Source organism: Pteropus alecto, unplaced genomic scaffold (genome assembly GCF_000325575.1).
Source record: "Pteropus alecto unplaced genomic scaffold, ASM32557v1 scaffold20, whole genome shotgun sequence".
NCBI lineage: Eukaryota > Metazoa > Chordata > Mammalia > Chiroptera > Pteropodidae > Pteropus > Pteropus alecto.
In genome coordinates, this window is record NW_006436298.1 from 37,698,657 (window position 1) to 37,710,003 (window position 11,347).

The 11,347-nt window shown below is 41.5% G+C and overlaps 1 protein-coding gene across 1 annotated transcript in view; it reads right to left on the reverse strand.

The window, feature by feature from the left end:
- Nucleotides 1-6,723, reverse strand: part of MCC (mutated in colorectal cancers) — a 379,504-nt gene extending 372,781 nt beyond the window's left edge. The window contains exon 1 of the mRNA XM_025047770.1: nt 6,235-6,723. Coding sequence (XP_024903538.1) covers nt 6,235-6,383 — 149 coding nt within the window. The 5' untranslated portion in view covers nt 6,384-6,723. The remainder of the gene's footprint in view (nt 1-6,234) is intronic.
- Nucleotides 6,724-11,347: the final 4,624 nt, after the last annotated feature.

An 11,347-nucleotide genomic window follows, 5' to 3' on the forward strand; every position in this document is an offset into this window, starting at 1 on the left:
CATTCATGGTGATGGACCTGCTTGCTCTGCGCACCAGCACTGGGTCAGCTGCATGGGGAGCACCAGGGACTTACAGGGGGATACTGAGTTGTTGGAGTGAGGGCCATAGGCAAGGCTTTCTTCCAGGCAGAAGTGCTGACGAAATCCACTGTCCCTCTGTTGTGCCCTCCCTGCTCCCAGTCTGCAGACTCAGCACTGCCATAGCTGAGATGTCATCAAACTGGATAACAGAGGTTGCTCCCTGCAGAGGATTCCTTGAAACTTTGCTTCCCCCAACTTGCAGCCCCACCCAACCCACAACCAGTTGTATCCTTGGGGACTCCGGTGCCCCTTGCTGAGCAGCACCAAGACTCACACTTGATGACAGCTGGACTCAGTTTCTGGCATAGCCTCTTGAGGCAACTATAAGCACAGTATCTGCGGATTGCTTGCTGAATCTTAATAGGTGGCCCCAGAGGGTCACAAGCTGGGGCTAAACTTATCCTGCAGCTGAAGCCCTCTCAGGACTGTTCCACTGTACACCTACTACACGAAGCCACGCTAATAAGACCAGGAAACTTAGGAGCTTAGTAAATAGAAAAAGACATAAAAAAGGCAGCCAAAATGGGAAGACAAAGAAGTAGAAACCATATGAAGGAACGGAACAGAGATCCAGGAATAATGGAGTCAAGCAATCTAACAGATGCACAGTTCATAACACTGGTTATAAATATGCTCAATGAACTTAATGGAAGTATAGATGAACTCATAAACAAAGAGATAAAAAACATAAAAATGAAAATGGAAATTATAAAAGGGAACCAGTCAGAAATGCGGAACTCATGATCTGAGATGAACAGTATATTAGAGAGAATCAACAGAAGGGATGAAGAGGATTGAACCACCAATATAGAGGATGAGGAAGCCATGGACACTCAATCAGAATGGCAAGATAAAAGAAGCCAAGACTATAACAATAATTTAAGGAGCCTGTGGGATACAATTAAATGTAAAAATATCCTTGTCACAAGGGTACCTAAAGGAAAACAAGAAGTTGAAGAGCTATTTGAAGAAATAATGATGGAAAATGTCCCTAACTTGTTGAAAGAAATAGACATACAATCCCAGGAAGCTCAGAGAGTCTCAAAAAAGATGAACCCAAAGAATCCCACACCAAGACACATCATAATTAAAATGCCAAAGGTTAAATACAAAGAGAGAATCTTAAAAGCAGCAAGAGAAAAACAGTTACCTACAAGGGAGCACCCATAAGACTGGCAGCTGATTTCTCAAAAGAAACTAGGCAGGACAGAAGGGTTTGGCACCAAATAGTCAAAGTGATGAAAATCCAGGATGTACAACCAAGATTACTTTATCCAGCAAAGCTATCATTTAAAGTTGAAGGACAGATAAAGAACTTCCCAGACAAAAATAAGCTAAAGGAATCTATCAACACCAAGCCAGTACTACAGGAAATGTTGGAGGGACTTCTTTAAGAAGAAAAAACATGTATCAAAAACATGAATAAAGAATGGTAAAAACTACATTCCTATCAACAAATACCTCAAATGGAAAAGAATTCAGTGCTCCAACCAAAAGATAGAGTGGCCGAATAGATAAGAAAATATAAGAGACTGTCTTCAGATTAAAAGACACATACAGATTAAAAGGAAGGAGATGGAAAAAGATACTGCCTTGATGAACCTAGAGGGTTTTGTGCTGAATGAAATAAGTCAGATAAAGACAAATATCAAATGATTTCATGTACACATGGAATCTAAAGAACAAAATAGTCTACAGCCATGACACCCTGAACAAGCCTGATCTCGTCTGATCTTTAATGAGGGATTGTAAACTTGCAAGGTCCTTGCAATGTGTGAGGTCAACCAAGGGTTGCCTCATGTAAAAAAATTAAAAATAAAATAAATAGAGAACAAAATAAACAACAACAACAAAAACTGAAATAAATTTATAGATACAGAGAATATTTTGAGTGCTACTAGGTGGTGGTGGGGTTTGTGGGAACGGTGAAAAGGGCAAAGGGATTAAGAAGTACAAATAGATGTAAAATAGACATGGAGATATAAAGTGTAGCATAAAGAAAATAGTTAACGATGTTGTAACAAATATGTAAGGGGGAAGAGGGGTACTAGATTTAGTGGAGTGATCACTTTGTGAGTCCTATAGATCTCTTATCACTATGCTATATAACTGAAACTAATATATTATTGTATGCCAACTATAATTGAAAAAACTCATTGAATTGTACAATGTAAATACGAGCAACTAATTGTCTATTATATTTCAATAAAGCCAGAAGAGAAAAAGAATACATTTTATATAACCAGAAAGAAGTTATTTTTAAAAGAAAATATTCTTTGATAAAAAGATTTAAAGTGTTTCATAAACATGAAATATGCTCAAAAATAAAAATGCTTAAAATATTTTTCAATATACTTGAATTATACCACTTTTTCAATTATACCACTTTTATTCTTGGTCATATATTCATCAGAATTTACTGATTGAATGCTATATGGCAAATACTGTGCTAGGTCCTGAGTGTGCTGTTCTAACCAAACAGATATGATTACTGTCTTCATGAAGGGTACATCTAGTGGGAGAATGACCAAAAAACAGGCAAACAAAGTAGTCGATAGAAATACAATTACAAGTTGTAAAGAGTGCTTTGGAAGAAAACCTTTAGTACTATAATGGAGATGGTGGGGTAAAGCAAACCCACTTTGATATAATGCTCAGGGAAACCCTAAGGCACGAACATTTGAGCTGAGTCTTGGGGCCTAGATATAAATGTAAGTATTGGTTTTAGATATTTGTCAAAATGTTCAAAATAGTTTCTTAAACTGAAGGGTAAAAACAAGAAGCTTTAAAATACCAGAGGTAAATTACTTTTAACAAATAGAGTAACCCCACCATCTCCTATAACATTATAAATGAGGTCCAAAACTCAGTACCATAAAATGTGGCGTTAAGTCACTGTACAGTTAATGAAATGAACAGAAGAGCCTGCTGTGGTCCCACCGTGCAGCCCAAATCCTGACCTGTCCAGGCTGCAGTTTGGCTCTACCTTATGGTACTTGTCTGTTCCAGTTTAACTATCTACAGGGATGATTCTAGGTCCCTCTGGCAGGCTGGGAATTTCTTGGCAGAAGCATCTATTCTAAGACCCTTCAGTTAGCTAATGCCTTTTTTGTCAGCCTGATGGGGAAGGTTGGGTCGAGAGAATATTGAAGATTCAAAGCCCTAACTTTTAATTCCTTCTTCCTGAGAATGTGCACCCTGACATTTTCCCTCCTGGACTCAGTCTATCTTTCACTTATCCTATCTCCAAATATAAGATCTCTAGTCCACCCCTGTTTGAGAATGACGGCAAGGCAAAGGACTAGAGCCAATATAGTTGAATGTGAATTATTTATTACAGTATATGTTTTGGTTGCTACCTACTTACCCAACATCCATTCCCTGCTTTTAGTAACAGAACTCCAATTTCGTTTAGGAGGCAATGTGATAAACTGAATTACAAATTTCCTTGAACTCTATTGCAAGTAGAACTGATGTAGTAGAGGCATGGTAAGGTGATGTAGATTGACCAATAAATGCTGATTAAAAGATTTGGGGAAGCTCTGCTTTAATAATACAGACACCACTCATTTCAGCTTCCTTTTATACCTTTCTCCCTATAACTTAGAGATGAGGTTGAAGATAAAGCAATCATTTTAAAACTATGATAATCATGAGGATGAATGCTTTATATGAAGAATGGCAATGCGTTGAGCTAAAAGGAAGCTGAGAATTAACACTATTGTGGAAGGACCACCTTCAGATTTCGAGGTGAAAAGTCAGCCCCCTTTTGACTGTGGTTAGGTTTCTATTATATAGAGCCAACCATCCTGGAAGGACCACCTTCAGATTTCAAGGTGAAAAGTCAGCCCCCTTTTGACTGTGGTTAGGTTTCTATTATATAGAGCCAACCAAAATCCTAACACATACAGTGAGCATAAACTTAATATCTTTTGAAGAATCTGAGGTTTTTAGGGCTTTAATGTAGAAAGTACAACTCTCGTGTTTAATAAAAGAGAAAATTCATAGCATTCCACAACCTATCACTGTAGAGTGGTCAGTAAAGACCATTAAATAGGGCTAGCATAAAGGAGTGGCTTTGGAGAGGGATTCATTTCATGCCACCTATGTTCATTACACCTACTCCCAAGTCATACCAAATAAATATATATGCCAAGTAAAACTGTGCTTGCTGTGTAAACATACTTCTAGAGAAGTTCCTTGGTGCTTCCTTTCAATAAGATTGCTATCCCCGAAGTCCTCCTACATATGAACTTTGTCTCAGTATAACTTCCAGGGCAACTATGTCCACAGTTAAGTTGTGGCTTAAGGTTCATTACTGCACATATCTTCCAACTTCGAAGCAGATATATTAAAGTTATGTGGCTCAAGGAATGATACAGTTTTTTCCACTTTTGCCCGGGCGGGTTTATACACTAACTCGCTTCTTTATCACCACCATCTTACACACAATGCCTTACATTCCAACACAAAGTCCTCAAATTATGCTCGCAGAATTTATTATCCTTAAGTGTAGATACAACCACCAATCAAAATAATATAAGCATTTGTGTAGAAAGTCTAATTCAGATAAAGAAACATATTAATAGGTCAGATTAGAGGAAGGGAAGGAAAGAATTCTACTAGCTTTCTACAGGCGCTCCTGCTCACATCAATTACATTCTTTTTGCATCCTAATGTGGAGTGTAGATTGTTTTTACTACTGAAAATGAGATAGATTGGAGTGTAGATTGTTTTTACTACTGAAAATGTTGTACTGCCTTTCAAGTAGGAAAAGCAGTACAACAAAGCTAAACTCTATTACGAAATTTTTATCCCAGAACCAAAAGAATTAAAGACTTCCAGATAAAAATCTGTGCGGTCAACTAGTTACATGTATTTTTTCATTTCAGAACAGAATTACTTCATAAAGTTTTCTGATATCTTTCTAATGTTTTCCAATTAAACCAGAAAAATAATAAAGTTCAGCTACGAATTATCATAATTGAGTTAAAAGTCCCAAATAAATGATTATTTTTTCTAATTGTCAAATTCTTACATGTCAAATTACCATTTCAAAGATCCTTAAAATTTTGGGGGGTGGAGAAATTCCTCACTATTTTTTTTCCGCAAGTAGGCAAGGACAATCATCAGGAGACAGCCTGGAATTTCAGAGATCTTTAGCATCACCAAAACGAAGGTGTAATACGCAACTTAGGCTGCCTACTTCCTAGAAGGCAATTCAAATTTCAGCTCATAAGGTCTTAAGCCTTGTGTCAACCTTTGATTGAAGCTTACCGTAAAACATTACGATTGCCTTCTTCACCGTCAGTGTCTAATAAGGGATAAAAATCTGGGTAGAAGTAATTATTTTGCCAATCCCTGCGGCTTGAAGCCGCAACACCGCCCTTGTAGCGGATCTGCAAGCAAACACCGCGAAGGTTGAGTGGCCGCGCAGAAGAGCGGGGAGACTCCTCTGGCTCACCTGGTTAGCGCGTCGAGCCGGAGTAGGGAGTAGAATTTACATTTCAGACTTGCCTCTAGCCACCGCTCCTCCCTCTCCCAGTTGCTCCTGTGTGCTTCGTTCCCCTCAGGTTAATAGGTTTAAATCAGTACTGGTGGCAAACTACACCCATTCTTTGGGTTCCGAAGTTTGGAATGCAGGGACTCTGTGGCACTCGAAAGTTATTCACAGCTTGTTGTCGTGCCCTACTCTGTCACTGAGAACGCATCCCTATCTTGGTTCGTCCCCAGGGCTGTCCACCGAGCAGCCAGGCAGATCGCTGCCCAGTGCCACACCATCTTGCCACCCGGAGCCCGAGGCTGCAGAGCAGCCCTTCCTACCTGGGGCAAGCGACCAAACCCGTTTACTCACAGGCAGGAGCGCCCCGAGACCCAGGAGGAGGACTTGCATCCTAAAGAGATGTCTCCCAACGCCCAGACAAAGACAGCCCTGGGAAAAGTTGGACCAACTGGCACCTCCAGAATGCGGGCACAGCAGCCCCTCGGCCTCAGCGGCCGAGCCGGCGACGCGCTCTCAGAGTCACAGCCAACTTTTGCCGCGCGCTTCTGAGCAACTTGCTGGAAGTTGTGGCGAGAGGGCTGAGGAGGGGTCAAGGGCAGCGCGGAGAGGCTAGGCTCGCCCCAGCCGGTTTCGCGTACCTCCCCGAGTACCTGCTAATGTATCCGTCCCCGTCGCCGTCGCACGTCTGGAAGAGGCGCCGCATCCGCTCCTCCTCGCCGGTGCTGGACGTGTCGCTGCTGCTGCTCCCGCCGCCGCCGCTGCTGCCGCCGCGGGCGCTCCCCGCCGCCGCCGCCATCATGCGTCCGCTCCCTGCTCCGGAGGAGGAGGACGCGCGGCCGCGGGAGGAATCCGTGAGCCTCAAAGGCTGCTCGCAGCCGCGCACCAGCCTGACAACGGAGCATGCCCAGTGGTCGCCGGGCGCTCCGGGCGAGGGAGTCCACTTCTCCGGGTTTTGCCGGGGCTGGGAGGATGGGCGCTCTGCAATCCCAGGAGTCGGCACCTTAGGGGAGAGGGAGGAAGGGAAGGTGGGTCGTGCTGTCAGGGAGCCAAGGGTGGCGACCGGGACGCGAGGGGAGGCAGAATACACCGGGGGAGCCCGGTAAAGGTGTCAGCTCTGTGCATCCGGCTGCGACGCGGGCCCCCGGCTCTTGGGCATGCTTCAGAAGGAGGGCGGGTGTTCGCCTGGCCGAACTCTTCAGACGGCCTGGAGTCGTGGATTCCTTCTTCAGGTGAAAGATAAATACGTGTGTCTAGTAAACTTAATGCGGTATCCTTGGTCCCACTCTGCAAACTGCACTGGGTTTTGCTCGCATCGTCCCAAATGAAACTTGGAACGGCTGGTCTTTTTTTTTCTTTCTTTTTTTTCTTTTTTTTAATGGCCGGTCTTCCTAAGTGTTCTTAACACCTGTCAAGAAATCTGACCTCTCTTAGCCTTGACTGGTCGTCCATCTCTAATGGAAACAGTCTGTGCTCCTGTGTGGCACTGTGCACATTGGTCCATTTCTGGAACAGGCTCACTTTCCAGACCTGGCGTCACTAGAACTTGCCCCAACCTTTTTAATAACATCAAGAGCGGACGTAATAGATTGTCCCATCTCACTCACACAACAGCCCTGAAAGATGACTATATTATTATCAACTCTGTGACTTAGGAGACAGGTAAATACCTCATAGGGTTATCTTGGTTATAAATGAGTTAGTATATAATGTAATGCAATTAAGACACTCTCTGACACCTACTAAGTGTACAATAAATGTTAGCTCTCATTAATCCCAACTTATAGCTAGGAAAACCAAGGCCCTGAGATTTGCTTAAGGTTCCAGGCTCAGTAAGGATCACAGCAGAGGCAAGCCCAGGCAGGCAGTCTAATTCCAGAGCAGGAGCTCTTAAATATGACAGTAAGCTTCTACCACTGCAGAAAGGGACCCACAATGAACCAGTTCGTGGTTTAGAGAATGACTCATTATTCTGTCCCAGACTTTTTGCCAGAGGTCTATGAAGTCCTGTGGTGGTTTGAAAACAAATCCGCAGATTCTTTGGTGTACCTCTCATCAAGAGGTGGAGCCTGTCACCTCCCCTGGAAACTGAGTGGGCCTTTGTGACTGTCTTGACTTTTGAGGCTAGGTTAGGAAAGTCAATGCAGATTCCAACTGACTCTCTCACTTGGAACACAGACCTCTGAAATCCAGAACTGCCTTGGAAGAAGTTTGGCCACCTGAAAGTTGCTAGGCTGGAGAGATCATGTGGAAAGACCATGTAAAAACAGAAAGAGATGCCCAAGGAGCTTCAGAAGTTTGAACCTTCCCTGCCCAGGGGCTATCTGACTTAATGAGTGAGCTTTCAGATGCTGCTAGCCTTGAACACCGCAATTGCATGAGTGACCCAGAGCAAAAATTGTCCAGCTGAGCCCAGCCAACTCCCAGAGATATGATGATAATGAAAGGATTACTGCCGTTTTAAGCCACTTAGTTTTGAGGTGCTGGAACTAGAACATGTTTATATATCTTGGGACTGTCTGCCAGGTCATAAGGAAGATTCTCTGCCCTCTTCTCTCTCTCCACTCCATTCATTATTCCTACTTTACTTCTTTTTAATTCTGTAAGTTCTCAGTATTTCAGGGCACTTATTTAGTCATACAATGAATAAGATGTCATCTTAGAAGAACTTTGTCAACCAAATCTATATCCAAGATTTGCTTAATAGATGCTATTAGCAACACAAATATTTCTCTCCACAATGGAAGAAGGACCAGTGCCCACGTTTCTAAAAATAAATAAATAAATAAATGTTTAAAGTCTTTATTTTTCTGTTGTTGTGTTTTTTATATAGAATAAAACTTTTATTATTATCTGATGAGACAGCCAGACAAGGGTTGCTTTCCCACAAAGCCTCCTAGAGCATTGAGGGTTTGGAGTGGGAGAGAAAGAAAAAAGCATTCTTCTAAATACCACATTCATGAAAGGTCTGGAAACCCAAAGGATTTTTCAGGATTTGAGTAGATCTTTTCATAACCATACTCCATATAGACAAAAAGAGGGTGTAAACTTCAACCAGTCATATCTCAAAGCATATATCTCTTGAGAGAATATGTGCATGACAGCTCTGAAGGTTTAAATTTAAACCATCTTGAAGTAAATCTGAACACACAAAAAGTGGATCTTGACAAATTTCCTAAACAACATTTGCTCATGCTCTGAACAAATGTAACTCAGAAATGGCTGAACAGATAGATTCAACCTTCCAGAAAAGAATGTGCTTCTTAGCTGATATGAAGCATATGAAATTTCAGCTGAAAAGGTTACTGAAAGAGGGAGAAATTTGTAAGACATTGAAAATAGAGATGCTATATAAACATAAAGATGATAAATGTAAAGTAGGAGCTTGGAATGAGAACAATACCCATGGCCATAAATCTAACCATACTGATTACATCATAATTACAAAGGTTCAATATGTTAATCTTAGATAAGAGCATAGCTCAACATTGTTATCCTTATCTTTTTTCTTCTCAAATTTCTCTTCATTATAATAGCACTTCATATTTATGTAACACATTTCAAAATATACTGTGTACATTACAAGATATACTGTCCTATATGTCTAAAGTTACCGACTAAAAAAAATAAATCAACAAGAACATTGTGCAAACCTGATTATCTGGTGCTTGCCACTGCTTTTGTGTTTACTTGAATTAGGATTACATGCTAGAATTGGAGTAAGGACCCTTCCGGTGCCCTCTGCTCACTTTTCTCTCTCTCTCTCTTAGGTGTTTTTAAGAGCTCAGCTCAACTCCCATATCACTCCTCCCATATCAAGCCTTTCTTCACTTCCCCAGGTCACACTGATCTTTGAGAGCTCTCAGTTTGAAGCATACATTTTGAGAGTAGAATTATATAATTTAATGGTGATTTGCCTCCCCGCCCCCACTCTCCCCCATCCCCGCTAATTTAATATTAAATGAGGTTGTAAATTCCTGAGAGAAAACAGTGAAGTAATGTTGAGGAAGCTGACTCACTTTTATGGAGCCCTTATCTCAAATCAGTATATACTTATTTAAATGTTTAAATATTTTACCTTACTAAAGCTATCTAGTGAGAAAGGTATATATCAACCCTATTTATGGGATGGAAGGTGGTGAGTGAGGGGAATTAAATCCAAAAAATTTAGAATAATGCACCTAGCTGGAATTAAACTAGTATTGACCTCTCAAGGCTGTGTTCTTCATATTTACTTCATATTGTCTTAATATCCTGACCAGTGCTATTTGTGTTAGGCATTATACTTTTTGAGAAACATTGAAAAGGAGTAACAATAATAAATCTTATATTGATGATGTATTTATTACTTATATATTTATAGTCATAAGAAGTCATCATGAACTTATATAATCTGTCCCAGTTTGGGTTCTCTGGGAAGCAGACTCCAAGACAGAGATTCACATGCAAGGAAAGTGGCCTTGGTACCCAACATGTGGGGGAGAGAGGTTCAAGAAGCAGGAAGGGCAGAGGGAGATTCATACTGTCGCTTATGCCTCAGAGCACTCTCATCTGGCCTCACAGAAGCTCTGGAGCTAAAGTGGCCTGTATTAATTCCCTATTACTGTTGGAACAAATTACTACAAACTTAGTGGCTTAAAACAACTCAAATTTACCATCTTACCGTTCTGGAGGTCAGAAATCAGAAATAAGTCTCACTGAGCTAAAATCAAGGTGTCAGCAAGATCATGTATGTTCCTTTTGGAGGTTCCAGCAGAGAATCCATTTGCTTGCCTTTTCCAGCTTCTTTAGGGTTTCTGCATTCCTTTACTCTTGGCTCCTTCCTCCAACTTCAAAGCCAACTGAGTAGCATTTTCAAATATTCCTTACTTAATCTTCTTATCTGCCTCTCACTTACACATTAAAAGACAAAGGACACCCGTCTTTATGATCCCACTGAGCCAACCCAGACAATCCAGGATAATCTCTTTATTTTCAGTTCAGCTGATTAACTTAATTCTCCCTTGCCATGTAACATAATATATTCACAGGTTTCGGGAATTCGGATGTGGATATCTTTAGGTGAGGGGCATTATTCTACTATCACACAGTCCATCCAATTGTCTTGTACTGAAATGGAATGGCTGGGTATTTATACCTCTGCCTCAATCAGTCATTCAGTATAGAACCCCAGCCCCTTGGATCCACAACCCAAGAAGGTTGTGACCTTGACAAGGTAACTGTAGCAGAGTCAATTGCTGATGGGCTGACAGCTGAAGATTGTCTTCAGACAGCACCCTTAGAAGCTGGTAACAAGTCCTTTTGGGGAGGGAGAACTGGATGGTGCATCTCCATGTTCATCACAGATCATTCCTTGAGCCATTGGGTCCACTTCTTCATATACATTTCAGGAGGATCTCCTCTTGGATTCTGATGCGCCTCTCTTTCTGAGTTGAATCTTGGAACAGGAAAAATGATAATCCCAGCACTGTTGTAAATCCTAGGGTGCCTAATGCTATTCATTGGCTCCCTGTTTCACTAGCAAGTCTATACTCCCCTCACCCACAGACAGCTGGCCTAGGCTGCTTAGTTGGTGCATTTGGATTTAATCCAGATCCTCATCTCTGATTGCTGCACTTGTTCATTTACTGTTACAACTGTTACTGAACAAGGGAATACAAAAGGTACCCAAATAAGTCACCTATGTGCTAAACGTATTCCTCTTTGGCCCTATTATGTAACTCTAGCCCTTCCTCTTATCGGTGATTTGGGTCAATTTCCTCAGGC